Below are 20,591 nucleotides of genomic sequence, written 5' to 3' on the forward strand. Positions count from 1 at the left end.
CCTAATATGCTTTATCTTCCGTGGTGAACGATACCGAACATACAATTTCGGAAACTCAGGGTATTTCATGGTTGAAGCAATGAAAGGAATATCGTGACTTTGTGATTCAAGCTAATGGCGCATTTCTTTTTGGGTCCACGCTGATCTTGATCTATATTTCTACTTATCATAATTGTAACTGTGTTCACAAAGGTCATGGAACATTCTAAAACTATACTGGTCATCGAACTCACCCGCAAAAACTTTACCTCAGCAAGCTCAAGTGACCTAGCGCTTGTATTTCACTGCAGGATGCAGGAGCAGATAACACTGTCGTAGCGGAGCACGAGCTTCTGTTTGCTGTGGCATTAAGTGGATGAAAGAGAGTCGTGCGGCTGAGCTACCGCTCATTATAAACGGTGGCGCCGATGGCCCGGCAGCCGCTTCGCCCAGCGGCCTCGCCACTGCTTGGAGCACCCGCAACATCGCCGCGCTGCGTCGGTGGCGGAGGACTAGCCCCGCACACTACTGCACAGCTGCTTAAGTGGCCACCTGTTACGCACACAGCGTCGACGTACATCTGGTTCCATAGCTGCTGCACTCGGCACATCACTGCACAAATGGTTCAGTAACAGCTCTACCCACTACGTTGCTGTGCTACTCTCCACTCAATTCGGTCTCCGGGCTTTATCAAGCACCTTCACCAGCAAGTAAGTAAGTGTTTCATATATATCCTCTTTTTAAAAATACGGCGTGGCAAAGTGAATGCTACGACCCAATTCCCACAGTTAATCATCAAGATTAAACTCGTCTCCCTAAAAGCTGTCTATGATCAAACTGACTGGGAACGCAATCATGAAAGTGCGCGAGGTGCCAGCGTAAAGAGTACTGATGATGCCGTGCGCACTTCTATGATGTCAACGCCATGATGCGGTGTGTTTACGGCCAGTTTGATCCTAGACAACTATTTTAGCGGGCTATTGGTTTAATCTTGGCGATGGACGGTGGGAAATGGCTCCATGCATTTACTTTGCCGCGTCATAACTGTTTAAAAAAATAAAGAAACTTATTACCTGACGAAGCATCTCCACTAACGCGAAGCCTATCGTGACTTTTTAATCATAAGATTTTGGCAGCCAGTGCGCAAGGTTTTATTCACCTTGTGCTACTTTGGCAGCGGTTGCTCGACCTCTAAGAGAATACGACTCATTGCAGTTTGACAATTACAAGAGCGAGGGGAAAAGTATTCGGCCTTTCAGTCAAAGACTGTGCTTCTATATCACAAATGCAGCTGCTTCTCTGCGTAATCTCCTCTTAGGTCCATGAACACTGGCCAGAATATTTCCCAATTGTTAATTCGCTTCCTGAAGTAGATTTCTAGGAGGCACGCAAAATGTCTGCGAGAAGAGTGGAAATCTCGAACATTCAATGCGTTATTTTTTCACAAAACGCTTTTTCAGTGATATTGTGTTCTCGGTACTCTGTTACATGACTCTAGACCTGTTCCAAGAGCTAAATAATGCAGAAAATGTTTCAAACGTTCACTACAGAGCAGTGCTTTCCTCTGTGCCAAGTACCATGCGGTAAGGTTTACCCATTTAGCTTGGGTTGGTTTGAAAAGATCACCCACAAGTTTTTGGTGAGTGGGCGCAGCTTTTTGAACTGCGACAAAGGTTTTGCAATTACGGAGGGTTAGGAAATTCCCGTTACAAACTTCTAGGACTTGTAGAGGAGAGTGAGTACATAGCATTTTGAATAGGAACCCATATCCGGAAACGTCATCCAAAGACGCTACAGAGCGTCAAAGTTATAGATGCCGGCGCCTGTACATGATGTACGAGTACATACAGTGTGATTTTGTGATGATGTTACGAACTTTTAAGGCTGATGGGGATGGGTAAATGTGTCAGTTTGAGGTAAGGGTCCCTGGTTCGGAAACGAACAAGTCGAAAGCTACAAGTGAAAATCATTCTGATACCTCTGACAGTGGAATACATGTACCGGTATTGTTGTTGCCGTGAATGTAGGGCATCCAACTTTCAGAGGTAGGTCTTGTCATGGGTTAAGCCTCTTCCACTTTTGTCTCTCCGTAGCCAGTCTTTTCATTTCTGAATATTTGCCTCCTTTGATATGATACAGCATTTGATATCTTCTTTTTCCTCTTCTCGTTTTTCCCTCCACCATTCCTTCTATTCCTTCCTTCGATAAACAGTCCCTCCTCAAACAATGTCCAATCCAGTTCCGTTTTCTCGTACTGATGACTTTCAGCATGTTTCTTTCTTCTCCAACTCTTCTTAATACTTCTTCATTCCCTACTCGGTCTTCCCAATTACTTTTTCCATTCTTCTCCATCTCCACATCCTTAGTGCCTTCAATCTTCTGTCATCTTCCTTCCTCAATGTCCAGGTCTCCGCACAATATAGTGCAATGCTCCAGATGTAACATTTGGCAAGTCTCTTCCTCAGATCTTCATTTAGTGGTCCACAAAGTAATTTCTGTTTCCTCTTGAATCCTTCTTTTGCCATTGCAATTCTTTTCCTAATTTCTGTTGAGCAATACATATAATCCATTATTACACTTTCCATGTAATTGAAGTTATTCAGTTGCTCTATTTCCTCTACCCCTATTTTCATATGGCATTTTCTCCCCTTTCCTTCAATTACCATACTTTTCGTTTTCTTCTTGTTAATCTTCATTCTATATTCTTCTAATTTTGTGTTTAGATCATCTAACATTTGTTCCATCTCTGTTGCACTCTTTGCCATCACAACCATGTCGTCTGAAAATCTTATACACTCCACTCTCCGACCTCCTATAGAAACTTCAGAGGTAGTAGTATGGACTAAAATAAGAAAAAAATGTCTAGTAAATCTTGGCTCCAAAATGCATACCTTAAGAGGTATGAGCACTTGTTCACCTCTGTTAGTGTGAAACACGTCTCCTCTGTCCTCCTCCACATCCTTGAATGTTTATAACATCATCAAGGAATCACCTGTATACAGGGTGGTCAGAGAATGTCTGAAACGCTTGTCGTGATGTTGTAGGGCAGATTGTACTGAGACATAAATGGTTGAAAAAAATGCGATACGTTGCGCCGTTTCCGAGTTATTTAGCATTGAAGTTAGCCAATAAGGTCGTTGCGCGCGCGAATTCAAGTTTCTGCTAACCAAACAAAGCACTCGTTAGGTAACATCCCCCCTGGCAGGCTGCTTGAATGTGAGCGCGCGACGCCCCGATTGGCTACTTTCAGTGCTTAATAACTCGGAAACGGTGCAACGTAACGAAATTTTTTCTTAACATTTATGTCTCAGTACAATCTGCCCTACAACATCACGACAAGCGTTTCAGACATTTTCTGACCACCCTGTATATACGAATATACATTTACAGGCATCGGCGCCTATAACTATGGCGCTCTGTAGCGTCGTTGGGTGACGTTTCCGGAATTTCCTAACACTCTGTACAGAGGAAGGAAAAAATGTTATCAAGGCCTTTATACCGCTGGATTTACGCAAGGATGTTGAGTCAGCTGAAACTACGAAATCATTCCACTTAATTCCAAGGCATACATCTGACAGTTGATTTTAAAGATGCTACAGAACCTCTGCTGCCAATGAAGGCGTCTTAAGAGCTCTAAATGCAACATGATCAAAGCGTCTCGCACTCATCAATCTCAAAAAGATATTAAAAAATTCTTACTCTAAACAGAAGAGTGGAAAAATGTCAGTGTGCTCAAAAGAGGAAAGATCATGGCAAATTTGTGCAAAGCCGTACTTCGTTTGAAAGACTAGCCATGTTTATCAGTTGCAAACCAGAAAGATCTGTTGACGAAGTTGCCATTTCTTCCTCAACAACACAGGGTGTGCAACAGCAAACTTTGCAACATCTGATCCCAAGAACAGAGTTGTGTAAAAAGCAGTAGTCAATACTGAGAGATTTTTGTCGCAAATTTAGTATTGTCCTGTAAAAAATTTAAGAAATATGTGAAAAGGTTTTTGTTGACTGCACTTCTATTAATTGAAATATTTCTTATGCATTTCTGAATTTGTACTATCGCAAACGACACGCAGTACCTCAGTGTTAAAGCACTTGAAAGAAAAACTTTATTATTGACACTTGGAAACCTCTCAGTTACCTGATATGGCACCTAGAACGTTCTTAAAAATTATTTATTTTCTAATTAGTCTCATTATTGTTACAGTGATAAGGTGAGCAGCATAACTCTGTGATATCAAAGCACTTCCTCAATTTTTGGGATACAAATAAGCTAGGTATCAGGAGCTTCATTGTTTTTTGATTCTCCTAAAAATGTGAGATTTTGCACTTAAAACGTTTGACATTTCCACTCTTTATATATGGCTGTCATTGTTTCGATGAAACACGTTTTCCTTCCAAACAATTCTTGACGTGTGTTAGCAGGATGACAAATCTGGCGAAATTTATAGATGTTCCAAAAAGTTGTATGAGAAAATTTTTATCATAAACGTTCCGTAATTTGCTAATGATAAAGTAAAATAGTGATACGTAATATAATACTCATTTTTTGGTTTAGTTAAAAACATTCTATGTTTATTGATGAATAATTTCAAGTGTGTCATGTTCACTTTAAATAAAAAGTGGAAATATTGGTTAGTTCAGTATCTCATACTAAGATACTGAATGTACTAACTTACATACCAAAATTTTATAATTAATGTCTTCTTGGAAAAGAAGAGACAATATCATTCTTAAAAGGACAAAGTAGACTCACATTTTTTATACTTGAAAACGGGAAAATGTGTAATATTCGTGTAAGTAAGAGAAATAGGTAATTTCAGTTGGAGACCTGGAATTATAACATAATATACTTAAAAGTATAAATAAGGTTCTTGGTCTACAGTCTGCAAACTAATGAAAATGCATGTAAAATAACACATCTTCTCAAATGTGGTATACTTTTGTCACTAAAACATTTAGATACTTTTTCTATATACATCTAGGAATTTTGATCTTATAAATAATCTAATCAAACGTTGGTAAGCACATGACAAAAGTTAGATAGCTTTATTAATTTTGACAAAATCTTTTCGGTTGACAGAGTCACTTGAAAATGATTAATTTAAAAATACCTCCTCAGTAGTTTATGTCAACTTCAGCAAATGAAACAAAATGTTCTATGCCTGTGCAAAGTTGTCTTACGCAAATACAAACAATACGTATTGCAGACATCACCGAAAGTGTTGCATATGTGATATGCTTCAATGAAATTGGCAAGAAATTTTAATTCAGGACCACAATTATTCTCTGTCGTGTTATCCTCATTTATTTATAGCAACCTCACTTTTTAAACCTATGGTCACAGTGAATCACTTACCTGTTAATGTGATTATTATTTCCTTTCGGGTGCCACAACGCCGTCTACGTGTAGTGGGGCCGACGTCATCTGCACAACTTATATTTCTAGAACTACGTTTGATATGATTTCAGTTGAGACAGAGACAGGGACCAGTCCTACCATAGGTATAAAAGAAAAAACCCCATCCAGAGTGACCGACATAAGGGACAAACAGCCATTAATCCAGAAAGCAGACTCGAGTGTGCTCTGGTTCACATTGTTGTTTCACAAGCTAGACCTCTAAGCGGAAGCTACACGGGTTGATTGTATACATTCAGGTCCTTCTGTGTAAATGTTTTGATACAAGTTCCTTTATTCACTAACTTGGAAAAACCGTAAGTAGTTGTCTCCGTATGAAGAGGAAATGAAAGTGGGTGGGATGCTATTCGAGATATGATGACCCTCACTCTACAGATAAACAAATAAGAGATCAACGATCATGTAGAGGTGGCTTAACAGTTGTGTTATTGTACACAATTCCGCAACCAGGTCGTCGAATATGGGACACGTTACCAAATGCAGTTTCATATATGCAGCACACTAACAAATATACAGAAACTTAGAGGACTGACTAAAAGTTTAAAAGTTACCTGCTGTAACCCTTTCGTGGGCCTTGGGAGATACACTTCTCTCTAAACGTATTTCCTTACAGCGTTTATAGGAATCTAGTGGCAGTCCGCTGCAATGTTATTTAAGGACATGGTACCTGAATGAACTGACAGAACCAGAGGTTGTAGAGAGTTTCAGAGAGAGCATTAGGAGACGATTGACAAGTACAGGAAAAAGAATTATAGTAGAAGAAGAACAGATAGCCTTGAGAGATGAAGTAGCTAAGGCAGCAGAGGATCAAGTAGGTAAAAAGACGAGGGATTTTAGAAATCCTTGGGTAACAGAAGAGATGTTGAACTTAATTGATGAAAGGAGAAAATTTAAAAATGCAGTAAACGAAGCAGGTGACAAGGAATACAAAAGTCTCAAATGTGAGATCGATAGGAAATGCAAAATGGCTAAGCAAGGATGGCTAGGGGACAAATGTAAGGATGTAGAGGCATATATCACTAGGGGTAAGATAGATACTGCCTACAGGAAAATTAAAGAGACCTTTGGAAAAAAGAGAACCATGTTTATGAGTGTCAAGAGCTCAGATGGAAAACCAGGGAAATCAGAAAAATGGAAGAAGTAAACAAAGGATCTGTACAAAAGTGATGTACTTGAGGGCAGTATTATGGAAATCGAAGGGGACGTAGATGAAGATGAAATGGGAGGTATGATAGTGCGTGAAGAATTTGACAGAGCACTGAAAGATTTAAGTAAAAAAAAAAAAAAGGCTCTGGGAGTAGAGAACATTCCATTAGAAATATTGATGGCCTTGGGAGCAAGGTATATGAGACAGGCGAAATACCCTCAGACTTCAAGAAGAATATAATAATTCCAATCCCAAAGAAAGCAGGTGTTGACAGGTGTGAAAATTACCGAACTGACAATTTAATAAGTCACGGCTGCAAAATACTAACACGAATTCTTTACAGACGAATGGAAAAACTGATAGAAGCCGACCTCGGTGAAGATCAGTTTGGATTCCGTGGAAATGGTGGAACTCGCGAGGCAATACTGACCCTAGACCTTATTTTAGAAGATAGCATTTGTAGACTTAGAGTAAACTTTTGACAATGTTGACTGGAATATTCTCTTTCAAATTCTGAATACTGGGAGCCAAAGACAATTTACAGTTTATACATGAAAGGGAAGCAGTGGTTGAGAAAGGAGCGAGACAGGGTTGTAGCCTATCCTTGATGCTATTCAATCTGTATAATGAGCAAGCAGTGAAGGAAACAAAAGAAAAATTTGGAATGGACATTAAAATCCATGGAGAAGAAATACAAACTGTAAGGTTTGTCGATGACATTGTGATGCTGTGAGAGACAACAAAGGACCTGGAAGAGCAGTTGAACGGAATGGACAGTGTCTTGAAAGGAGGATATAAGATGAATATCAATAGCAAACCAAGGATAATGGACTATAGTCGAATTAAATCATGTGATGCTGAGGGAATTAGATTAGGAAATGAAACAATGAAATTGATACATGAGTTTTGCTATTTGGGGAACGAAATAACTGATGATGATCGAAGTAGAGAGAATATAAAATGTAGATTGGCTATGGCAAGGAAAGCGTTTCTGAAGAAGAGAAATTAGTTAACATCGAATATAGATTTAAGTGTCAGGAAGTCTCATCTGAAAGTATTTGTATGGAGTGTAGCCATGTATGGAAGTGAAACAAGCACAATAAACAGTTAGACAAGAGGAGAATAGAAGTTTTCGGAACGTGGTGCTACAGAGGAACGCTAAGATTAGATGGGTAGACAAGGGCGTACCCAGGATCTTAACTGGGGGGGGGGGGGGGGGGCAGGTCATACTAGTCTCAGGGAACAAGGACTTGAGACAACATACAGCACTTCTTATTGAATAAAACAGTAAACCAGTGAAAAACTGCTTTTAATAAACATTTTAAATACAAGAACGCACTTGTACAATCCGAGGAAACACGCAGCATTTCTTATTAAATAAAACAGTAAACTAGTGAATAACTGCGAATATCTTCTAGGGGGTGCAGCTGCTCCCCCTCCCCCCTGCCCTTCGCTGGGTACGCCCATGTGGGTAGATCATGTAACTAATGAGGAGGTACTGAATAGAATTGAGGAGAAGAGGAATTTGTGGCACAACTTGACTGAAAGAAGGGATCGGTTTGTAGGACACGTACTGAGGCAATAAGGGATCACCAATTTAGTGCTGGAGGGCAGCGTAATCGTAGAGGGAGACCAAGAGATGAATGCACTAAGCAGATTCAGAAGGATGTTGGTTGCAGTACGTACTGGGAGATGAAGAAGCATGCACTGTATAGTGTTGCACGGAGAGGTACATCAGACCAGTCAATCTATGAACTGAGGACCATAATAACAATAACAAACGAAAACATACAATAAAAACAGAAAACGCTGTTCATTATTTTTTATGTGTGATGACAACACATTACAGCACACAAAAGGGAAGTGTGAAATCCATTTACCAACAGTTTTAACACTTCGCAAAGGTGCCCTGGTAATATATGTAACACCACTGTTTTAGGTCCTAAAACACAAAAAAGTCATCAGAAAATAAATATAGTCAGTTGACCACATTTCTGATAGGACAGCAAAAAAAGCTATCTTCGCTGGATTGCTACAAAAGATGCACCTGCGAGTGGGTTAAAAATATCCTGTCAGGATCGCCAAATGAAAAAGTTACCTCCCTCTCCTCACAAAGATTGCAAGCTGGGATCGCCAGATGAAGCCATCTGGTTTTTTGAAAAGCCTGGTAGGGATCGCCAGATGAAAGCTAACTGCAAACATGAATGGGAACCATGGCGTTACAGCAGAAGCATGTGGCTTAAGCATGGGAGTTCATTGCATTTGTTTCTTTTACTGAAAAACGTTGTCTGTCTCTGAATCGAGATTATAAACAAAAGGATATTAATTTCCCCAGAGAAGGATATATCTGGTGTGACATAGTAACTGAAAGCAGTTTTGTTAACTCTGAACCACAATTTTATTACTTCCATTATGCGTGTGATAACCAAAGTGAATAAAACGGACAATAAATTAACAGGGCAAAGGAACACACTTAGAGAGGTCAACTGTAATTATAGTCTAATACGACAAACCAGACGGCCTTTACTCGTAATAATTTTTAATGTACGTGGCCCATCGATACAGGAGAGAGGTAATGCACTGATTTACCGAAGCGCCCATAAATTGGGACAGCGTTATCCGCAACAGGAGTAGCGAAAGGACATATGAGACATAGAGACATAAACAAAAGATGTCATTGACGCATCAGTTCGCAAGCACGATGAAAGTAGAAACATCATTGTATTCCACCGCTAAGTAATCACACATTTATAGTAAGCCCACCAGAGAGAAAACGTCCCTGAGCGGCCTCGAGATTGCAAAAACATGTAAAGTCGGATTTGGCAAATAAACAGATTTAGGTGGTCACTGACGAAGAAGAGGCGCAATCATCTCTCTCTACCTAGATTCCACACGTGAACGTGATGGTTGTAGTACCAAAATTCACTGTAGTGATACGTTAGCTTTGTTTTGATTTAGCACAAAGGGACAGGAAACACTTAGCAGTTCAAATAATTCACATGGCTCTGAGCACTATGGGACTTAACTTCTGAGGTCATCAGTCCCCTAGAACTTAGGGATACAAACACAAAAATACATACATATTACATGGGCATAAAAGCTCCTCTCTCTTCCAAAGGCATGTTACCGTCGCATACGGGTAACTTGTAGCGTCAGCTGCAGCTGATGCTCACAGTGAGAGCCTCCCTGTATGAAACGGTCATAATGGACCCTTTTCGAGTTTATTTCAGTCAGTACTTACATGAATTGTTCAAAGGCTATATCAGTTGCGACTGAGTAGGCGTTATCGGTAACCAAAAAGTACTTGTCGACATGTCAGCCTAAACTGTTATAGCCAATAACTGATATACGTGAGCACTGAGTGAAATAAACATAATAGTTACACTGAAGCGCCAAAGAATGCATGCGTATTCAAATACAGATATATGTAAACAGGCAGAATACGGCAGTGCGGTCAGCAACGGCTATATAAAACAAGTGTCTGGCGCAGTTGTTAGATGAGTCCCTGCTGCTACAATGGCAGGTTATCGAGATGTAAGTTAGTTTTAACGTGATGTTATAGTCGGAGCACGGGCGATGGGACACAGCAACTCCGAGGTAGCGATGAAGTGGGGATTTTCCTGTAAGACCATTTCAGGAGTATACGGCGAATGTCATGAATCCAATAAAACATAAAATCTCCGACATCGGTGCGGCCGGAGAAAAACCCTGCAAGAACGGGATCAAGGACTACTGAGGAGAGTCGTTCAACGTGACAGAAGTACAACCCTTCAGCAAACTGCTGCAGATTTCAGTAATGGGCCATCTACAAGTGTCAGTATGCGAACCATTCAACGAAACATCAGCGATATAGGCTTTCGGAGCCGAAGGCCAACTCGTGCATCCTTGATGACTGCAAGACACAAAGGTTTACGCCTCACTTGGGTCCGTCAAAACCACCGACAATGTACTATTGATGACTGGAAACATGTTGCCTGGACGGACGAGTCTCTTTCAAATTATACTGAGCGGATGGACATGTATGGAGATAACCTCATGAATCCATGGACCCTGCATGTCAGCAGGGGACTGTTTAATCTGGTGAAGGCTCTGTAATGGTGTGGGGCGTGTGCAGTTGGGGTGATATGGGACCCCTGATACGTCTAGATTCAACTCTGACAGGTAACACGTATGTAAGCATCCCGCCTGATCACCGGCATCCAACATGTCCATTGTCCATTCCGATGGACTTGGGTAATTCCACCAGAATTGCTACAGAGGGCTCCAGGAACACTATTCTGAGTTTAAACAATTCCGCTGGCCACCAAACTCCCCAGACATGAACATTATTGAGCATATATGGAGTGCCTTGCAACGTGCTGTTCAGAAGAGATCTTCATTCCTTTGTACTCTTACAGTTTTATGGACAGCCCTGCAGGATTCTTGGTGTCAGCCCTACTTCAAACATTAGTTGAGTCCGTTACACGTCGTGTTGCGCCACTTCTGTGTCTAGTGGTGAGGGAGAAGGGGGAGGGGGAACTTAGAGGGGGGGGGGGCTACTTGATATTACAGGTGTACCAGTTCCTTTCGCTCTTCAGTGTAAAAGCAATGTGCTCGCTGATGGTCTCTGCCAATAAGTCTCTGAGTACTCAGTTCGCTTTATACTGAGTTCACAGATAGCATGGCATGCTGGCAAGTTCCAAACTGCTAAGGTCATTGGTCCCTAGGCTTACACACTACTTAACCTAAGTTAAATTAACTTACGCTAAGGACAATACACACACCTATGTCCGAGGGAGGACTTGAACCTCCGACGACGGGAACCGCGCGAACCGTCACAATGTGCCTTAGACCACGTGGCTACACCGCGTGGCCATAGAAAGCAGTCTCAACGCAATTCCCTCCAATCTCTCCGGCATTACACATGTAAATTTAACGAAAGATGATTTCATCACAGAAGTGTAATAAGATAAACACCACGATGAACGGAAATGAAACGTGATTTACACTTTCTTAAGATTTTAAGATGTCGAAATGTTGTTTACGTGAATATTTTGTCTTCTGCTAGGGATGGTGTCATCATACAATACAAAACAACGTGAAGAAATGGCACAGACTGGAACGAAACAGAAGGAAGTTGAGAAAGACCTTCTAACTGCGTTAGTGAAGCCGCCGGATGAGAAACAGAAACAAGAGAAGTTAGGTCTGGGCGATGTGGTCGAGCTGACGCCGACAGAGAAGCTGATGGAGGCGGCGGGCACCCGAGGGCGCTTCCAGCGGCGCTTCAACTGGACCTTCAACCTACTGGTCGTCATCTTCGCCGGCATGCCCTACGTCAACATCGTCATTGCACTCACCGTGCCCGACCACTGGTGCCACGTGCCCGGTAGGGAGGCCACCAACTACACGGAAGACCAGTGGAAGGCCTTGCACATACCCAGGTAAGCGCTGAACGCGTGGGCAAAATATCTAACTCACGCTTCTTCATCTTTAAGTTCGGTAAGTATTCAAAACGTCAATGTGACTTGTGTGTACGAAGGTTAATTCTATAATTTTCAGAATGAGCTTTTAATCTACATTGGATCGCTATAAAACAATGAGAGAGGCCTTGACGTAATCCAGACCTGTAATCCAATCAGTTAGTGAGTGGATATTGCGAAGAGGACTGCATACATCGAACATTTGGAGTCGTGTGCCTTGCAAAGTGTCATATAACACAGCTACAAGTGAATGTACACGACTTTAATAGACCAAACAACGCAGAAACTGGACAGTAGCTGACTGGAGACGTCTAATCTGGTGTGACGAGTCACGATCTCATCTCTTTTCAAGTGGTGCAAGGGATCGAGTGCACCGACGGCCCAATTTGGCGTTTAACTCGCAATGTGTGCTGGTTGTAGTTGTGACGTAAGACTGTTCTGTCGTGTTTTAAGGAAAGAAGTTATAGTTTGACGTCCCGCTGACAGTGAAGTCATTAGAGACTACGATGGTACTGGGCACTACGACTGAAGATTGAATAGTCTGGCTCGAGCCCCCACGTGCTATGGCAAGAAAATATATATATTTGTTACACTCAACATTCAGTTGAATTGAGCGGCTCAGAAATGTGGCTGATCTCAGTGTTTGGCTACGTTTTTCGTCATAAGGTGCCAGGTCACACCTGTCGTAAACTCAGTTTTCAAGTTGAAATAAAATATAAAAAAAACAATGCAGGCAGGTACTACAGTGAAATTTAAAAATGTTGAGTCACTCACGTTGATTTATAATGTGGACGAGCAGTTTATTTCTATTTTTCCATGATTAGTCTTCAGTATATTGACTAAAAACAAAAAATGCACTCTGAGGGGCTCTTACGTAAGGGCGGCCGTTAATGACTCATGCTACAACAATGCACTATACAATTCAAATGTCGCGATCACGGCACTCGACAGTATGTTCACAGTTCACAAAATACGCTGGTGTCTGCTGTCCTAAACCACTATATCGCTCTCAACTTGATCGTTTTCGAACGTCGCTACATACATACTTGTCCCCGATCGTGGCTAGCAACCCAATACTACCCCCAAATGGGCGGCACGTTCGGCTCTTAGCGTCGCTCAAACTCAACTGTCCTCAAAGATGGCCGCCCTATGCACCCACGAAACGACTGCATAACTCAAAACAACGTTTGAATAAAAAATTACGAATATTCTAAAACCATACACAAAAACATATATGATACATTGAAACATATGGAAATTTTCCAGGCAATAACAATCTAAAGTCCAATTTTTTTGTATCTATCACCGTTTTTCCACAAATTATGTTCTTGTGGCGTGATTTTGCTTTTCCCGGACTTTTTATACTAAACACAAACAAACAAATAAAAATACGTATTTAATAACTTATCTACCTCTTTAAACATTAGAATGCTGCCACTAGTTTGGTGTCTTTAAATTTATTTATTAGCAAAAACGGTTTCTCTCAGTCGAATCCCATATTCCGACCTCTCATTCAAAAACGGTGCATAGTCTACGCTAAATCGGCTATGACTGTTCGATGCAGCTCTACTAGCCGTATCCGTAAACACTTTGTTTATATTAATCGGCCAATGCAATGCCGAGATATTAGCTTTTGAACTTTCATAAATTTACAATTGTTAAGACAACAATAACTTTTAAACTATTATATATGTTTGTGACGCATCTAGATAACTTAGCTTTACATAACTTTCTGTCCATGAGTGCCAACTCGCACTTTCGTGTCACTCTTAGTTTTGTTTTTATCAGTTTTTCTCTGGAATATAAATTCCTCCATGAGTGCAAACGCTACGATGCGCTCCCCTGCCTAGCTCGCGCTCAGTTTTTTCCAAGGCCGCGCAAACGCTAGCCACTCTCGCCACGGCCCCGTAGCAACCGCCAGCCACGTGCTCTGCGGCGGGAAACTACCGCTCTAATCCCCCCCCCACAGCTTGTATGCTCACAAGACGAAGCAGAAGCTCGGATTAGAAAAGGATGGGGAAGGAAATCGGTTGTGCCAGTTTCAAAAGAACCACCCCGGTACTGGCCTGGAGCGACTTCCGGAAAACACAGAAAACTTAAATCTGGATGACCGGATAGGTATTTTGGACGGTCGTCCTCCTGAATGCGAGTCCAGTGTCCTAAGCATTGCACTGTGTCGTTTTAGGGCACACTCATTCAGGTTCCCGTGAACACAGGGATGCTTATTTCAAAATTCTCGGTCACCCAAGTGTTGCCCTTCCTTCTTCATCTTCGTGATGCGCATGCTAAAGCTGTCGTCACACGGACCGAGCATTCCAACATCAACGTTGAGCGTGCCGAGTTTCCGTGTGGAAAGAGCAAGCTGGCGAGTTTTGTGAACGTGCATAGAAATATCAAGCATGATAACACTCTTAACACGTGTTCGAACGTAGACCAGTGAGGCGGAAGAACGGCACCTTCATCACTTGCAGGCTACCTCTTCTCAGTACGTAGTTGCGAGAAGCCATAATGGCTCTCAGCTGAAGGCCATATTTGGTGTGTTTTATATTATAAATTACGTTCTACTAATATATGCCGCTTCAACGTACCAGAAAATTGAGGGTCTGTCGAAAACCTGTCGTTACTGGTACGATTTGTTGTAATAAAATGACGGCTAACATCACATTGCTGGTTAAAGAATTTGCGAGTTATAACATGCACGTTATTAAAGTACGCCGCTTGAAGACAAGAGCACTTGGAGATCCTTAAATAGGCATTTTTCTTGGTACAATTTGTTAGAAGTAAATGTCAATTAGTAACATATCTGCAGCTGAAGTCTTCAGGAGATGGTAACATACAAGACATGGTCATATGAGATCAAAAGTATCTGTACACCCCCAAAAACACACGTTTTTCATGTTACGTGGATTGTGCTGCCAACTACCGCCAGGTACTCCACATCAGCGACCTCAGGAGTCATTAGACATCGTGAAAGAGTAGAATGGGGCGCTCCGTGGAACTCACGTACTTCGAACGTGGTCAGGTGATAGGGTGTCACTTGTGCCATACGTCTGTACGCGAGATTTCCACACCCCCAGACATCTCTAGGTCCACTGTATCCCATGTGATAGTGAAGTGGAAACGTGAAGGGACACATACAGCACAAAAGCGTACAGGCCGACCTCGTCTGTAGATTGACAGAGACCGCCGACAGTTGAAGAGGGTCGTAATGTGTAACAGGCAGACATCTATCCAGACCATACAAACTGCATCAGGATCCACTGCAAATACTATGACAGTTAGGCGGGAGGTGAGAAAACTTTGATTTCATGGTCGAGCGGCTGCTCATAATCCACACGTTACGCTGGTAAAAGCCAAACGACACCTCGCTTGAAGTAAGGAGCGCAAACATTGGACGAGTGAACGGTGGAAAAACGTTATGTGGAGTGACGAATCACGGTACGCAATGTGGCGATCCGATGGCAGGGTGTGGTTATGGCGAATGCCCGGTGAACGTCATCTGCCAGCGTGTGTAGTGCCAACAATAAAATTCGGAGGCGGTGGTGTTATGGTGTGGTCGTGTTTCTCATGGAGGGGGTTTGCACTCTTTGTTGTTCAGCGTGGCACTATCACAGCACAGGCCTACATTGACGTTTTAAGCACCTTCTTGCTTTCCACTGTTGAAGAGAAATTCGGGGATGGCGCTTGCAACTTTCAACACGATCGAGCACCTGTTCATAATGCACGGCCTGTGGCGGAGTGGTTACACGACAATAGTATCCCTGTAATGGACTGACCTCCACAGAGTCTTGACCTGAATGCTATAGAACACCTTTAGGATGCTTTGGAACGAAGACTTCGTGCCAAGCCTCACCGACTGACATCGATACCTCTTCTCCGTGCAGCGGTCCGTGAAGAAAGGGCTGCCATTCCCAAAGAAACCTTCCAACACCTGATTGAACGTATGCCTGCGAGAATGGGAGCTGTCATCAAGACTAAGGATGGGTCAACATCATACTGGCTTCCAGCATTACCGATAGAGGGCGCCACGAGCTTGTAAGACATTTTCAGCCAGGTGTCCGGATACTTTTGATCCCATAGACAGTATATTACAGAAGTTCAACGTAGTGTAATGAATAGACACAGAATTACAATTTGCTGCGTGATGTGTAGGTAGTTCAGGTCTCACTACATCCAAAGAAATTATGATACTTTCTTATTGATTTGACGGAAGTATGTTCTATAACAATCGAAATTATTTAAATACGAATGTGCTCTCCGTGAGGAGTAAGTTTGTTTAGTTGGTTGTATCTACAACAGAGCTTCCACTACTTGCAGTTAGATATTTTGCAGTTTCTTCTTTCAAATCTTTTGTTTCATATGTTCTAGTGATTCTGCTACATGATATTAACAGTGACAAAATAAGAATGGCCTTAGTATTTTACAGAAAAATGAAAATGTTGAAATAATTTTTTCATTATGTGGAACATTATTCTATATTTGTACCGCACTATTTGCAAGGAAACATTAATATCCCTTCATTCTTACTGACTGGACATGAAACGTTCGTTTTTGTATTATAACACGTTTATGGATATTGAACTTATTATTTACGTATTCTGCAGACAGAACAACATGACTGGCATATGGACAAGGGAGATCGGTGGGTTGGTTGATTTGTGGGAGGGGAACAAACAGCGAGATCATCGGTCCTATCGGATTATGGAAGGATGGGAAGGAAGGCGGCCCTGCCCTTTCAAAGGAACCACCGCGACATTTGTCTGATTTAGACAAGGGAGGAAATATGCGCTTTAATAGAGCTAATGTATGAATATTGTGCCTGTCCGTTTCGTAAACAAACTGTGTAATTTTCTAGCCAGATACAGCCGACATCTGCCACTGGAGAGCGCTGCACTCACAAATCACGTAGGTACACAGCAAATGACATTAACCAGCATGTCCAATGCGGGTGCTGTATCTCGTGTGGTTGGTTTTAGCATCTCGGTCCACGTCGATTCAGTTGCCGCGTCCTGAGTGAGGCCGGCTTAAAGGATATCAGCTAGATTACACTTGTCCACTTAGAGAACTCCTGTTTAGCGTACAGTGTAGTTGATGCGCATACTGCTGCTGGAGAGTGTTGCAGTCGCGTATACCACGTTGAAGGGCACGTAACGTATGCACAAGTCTAATCATTTCTGAGCGTCCAGCAACATAGCCGAGATCAAGTCAGCGTGTTGCACTTTGAATGGCTTGGTTCAAATGGCTCTGAGCACTATGGGACTTAACATCTATGGTCATCAGTCCCCTAGAACTTAGAACTACTTAAACCTAACTAACCTAAGGACATCACACACACCCATGCCCGAGTCAAGATTCGAACCTGCGACCGTAGCGGTCACGCGGCTCCAGACTGAAGCGCCTAGAACCGCACGGCCACGCCGGCCGGCGCACTTTGAATGCCACGGCCTGTGAGATGACGACTTAAGGATACTCCAGTCTTCCAAGCTCACAGTTACCATGTTAAAAAGATGGCTCTCTTACATTCCTGGTATGAACAACACTCAGGCACCCTATCACATCTCGATTACACAACTAAATCACCCAGTCGTAATCCCGCAGGAAGTACCTGGGATTGTTTGGAAGTGCAGGTGGAAAATAGCAGTCAACATTGTAGTAGTTTGGTAGCTCTTTGTGGTCTAATCATGAATGAACAGTTTGAATTTGGTGCGGAATACCTGGTGAAGCTTGTGGAGTCTCTTCTTCTTCGTGTCTGGACTGGTGGGATCCGAATTGGAAGACGAAGAACCAGTTATTTAAAATTTGCTGACGACGGCACATTGTTTACAGAATCACAAGCGGAAATGAAAGGACTAGGGGGTGTAGCTAAGAGAGAAAGTGAGAAACCCGGATTGTCAATTAATGGGTAAAAGATCACGATCATGATAACAGACAGAGTCACTACCAGCTACCAGCGTACTGACAGAGTATGAAGAAGTTGATCACTTTGTCTATGTGCACTCATGGTTCAGAAAGATGGTTGTTCTACACAGCAAATATGACACAGAATTTTTCTGGGTAGGGATGCTGCATCGAAGCTGACAGTGATTTGGAAAGAGGGAGTCCTAATCATCACATACCAAATTGAGAATGCTGAAATCTCTGGTGTTTACAGTTTTCGTTTATGTTGCTGATCCGCGGAAAAGAACTGATGCTTTTGAGACGCGGACGTATCTGAGCTTGCTGACAATATTGTGCCTGAGCAAACGGACCAACCAAATCAATTGCTGAAGAATTGATGGCGGAGAAGAGGTTGTCCAGTATTTGTATCCAGCAAATCGTGCAGTTCTTTGGTCACATAGTTCGATGACAGAGATAACATGGGAAAGATGATCATCCAAGGCAATATCGAAGGTAAGAAAAAAATGGCTCTGAGTGCTATGGGACTTAACTGCTGTGGTCATCAGTCCCCTAGAGCTTAGAACTACTTAAACCTAACTAACCTAAGGACATCACACACATCCATGCCCGAGGCAGGATTCGAACCTGCGACCGTAGCGGTCGCGCGGCTCCAGACTGTAGCGCCTAGAACCGCTCGGCCAATGCGGCCGGCTCGAAGGTAAGAGACTGCAGGCAAGGCGATCAAGACGATGGAAGGTCCAGATGAAAGAGAAGATACATCGAGCAAGGGGCGAGCAACTCTGAGATATATAGGACCATAAGAAATAAAGACAGAATATTAAGAGTATTTATTCTATGAAACACAGAGTGTTCTTGATGGTCACATCTACAGGCGGCTTACTTGGTGGTAATTATTTTTTTGTCTGGTCGGCTAATATGTAGTAAGCTACTATTTACTACTACATAGTATGTATTTCAAATTATACAATTTAGAGCCAAAGAAACTGGTACACCTGCCTAATAAAGTGTAAGGCCCCTCGAGCACGCAGAAGTGCGGCAACACGACATGCCATGGACTCGACTAATGTCTAATGCTGGGGAGAACGGACACCATAAATCCTGCAAAGCTATCCATAAATCCGTAAGAGTAAGATGAAGTGGAGATCTCTTCTAAACAGCACGTTGCAAGGCATCCCAGATATGCTCAATAATGTTCATATCTGAGGAGTTTGGTGGCCAGCAAAAGTGTTTAAACTCAGAAGAGTGTTCCTGAAGCCCTCTGTAGCAATTCTGGACGTGTGGAGTATCTGCCTGCCGGAATGCACAATGGACAGGAATGGATGCAGGTGATCAAACAGGATGCTTACGTGCGTGTCATCTGTCAGAGCCGTATCTAGACGTATCAGGGGTCAAATATCACTCCAACTGCACACACCCCATACAATTACAGAGCCTCCATCAGCTTGAACAGTCCCCTGCTGACATGCATGATCTATGGATTGATGAGGCTGTGTCCATCCCCCACACATCCGTCCGCTCGATACAATTCGAAACGAGACTCGTCCGACCAGGCAACATGTTTACAGTCATCAACAGTACGATATCGGTGTTGACGAGCCCAAGCGAGGCATAAAGCTTTGTGTCCTGCAGTCATCAACGGTACACAAGAGTGCCTTTGGCTCGGAAACCTCACGTCGGTGATGTTCCGTTGAACGGTTCGCACGCTGTCACTTGTTGATGGGGCCAGCATTGAAATCTGCAGCAGTTTGCCGAAGCGTTGCAGTTTTGTCACTTTGAACGATTCTCTTCCGTCGTCGTTGGTTCCGTTTTTACGGGATCTTTTTCCAGCCGCAGCGATGTCGGAGATTTGATGTTTTACCGGATTTCTGATATTCACAGTGCACTCGTGAAATGGTCGTACGGAAAAATCCCCGCCTCATCGCTACCTCGGAGAAACTGTGTCCCACCGCTCGTGCGCCGACAATAACACCACGTTCAAACTCAGTTAAATCCCGTAACCTGCCATTGCGCTAGACACTAGTTGCCCTAAATAGGCGTTGCCGACCGCAGAGCCGTATTTTACCTGTTTACATATCTGTGTATTTGAATACGCATGCCTATACCAGTTTCTGTGGCGCTTCAGTGTAAATGTAAAATATCATCATCAATTAGCCGTCCAAAAATCGCTTGATGACGTATCTCACCGCCAACACAAGCAGAAGTGATGCGGACTGGTGACGACTGTGCAGGAGGGCGGACAACGGCTCGTTCGAGCAGTGCCTCATGTTCAACTCGAGCGGCGGGGAGCCTGTGGCCTGCCAGCAGGGCTGGGACTACGACCGCACGTGGTTCTCGCGCACGGCTCCATCGCAGGAGGACTGGGTGTGCGACCGCCGGCTGCGCGCCGTCAACGTGCTTTCCTTCGGCCAGCTGGGAGAGGTGGTTGGCACCTTCGCCTTCGCTCGCATGGGCGACCTGTAAGTCAGATTTACTGTCAGTTTGTTTCTCCATTAATCATATTGTTGTTCGAAGCTTTAGCGTGTTAAGTTTCTCAAGTATTGTTAGCTGAAGACCGCTTTAGCCAATGAAAGAACTTTAATGAAGTAATCAGAGAAGTTACGTCTGAACACCAAAATTTGTTTCACAACACAGATAAAAATAAAAAAAGGGAAGAAGGGGAGTTCTGTCGAAATTATTAATATTATATTTGACATAC

The 20,591-nt window shown here is 42.8% G+C and overlaps 1 protein-coding gene across 1 annotated transcript in view; it reads left to right on the top strand.

Annotated features, from left to right (window-relative positions):
- Nucleotides 1-440: 440 nt before the first annotated feature.
- Nucleotides 441-20,591, top strand: part of LOC124775228 (solute carrier family 22 member 7-like) — a 93,727-nt gene continuing 73,576 nt past the window's right edge. The window contains exons 1-3 of the mRNA XM_047250069.1: nucleotides 441-689; nucleotides 11,587-11,959; nucleotides 20,125-20,352. Coding sequence (XP_047106025.1) covers nucleotides 11,589-11,959; nucleotides 20,125-20,352 — 599 coding nt within the window. The 5' untranslated portion in view covers nucleotides 441-689; nucleotides 11,587-11,588. The remainder of the gene's footprint in view (nucleotides 690-11,586; nucleotides 11,960-20,124; nucleotides 20,353-20,591) is intronic.

The sequence above is a fragment of the Schistocerca piceifrons genome, chromosome 1 (genome assembly GCF_021461385.2).
Source record: "Schistocerca piceifrons isolate TAMUIC-IGC-003096 chromosome 1, iqSchPice1.1, whole genome shotgun sequence".
Classification (NCBI taxonomy): domain Eukaryota; kingdom Metazoa; phylum Arthropoda; class Insecta; order Orthoptera; family Acrididae; genus Schistocerca; species Schistocerca piceifrons.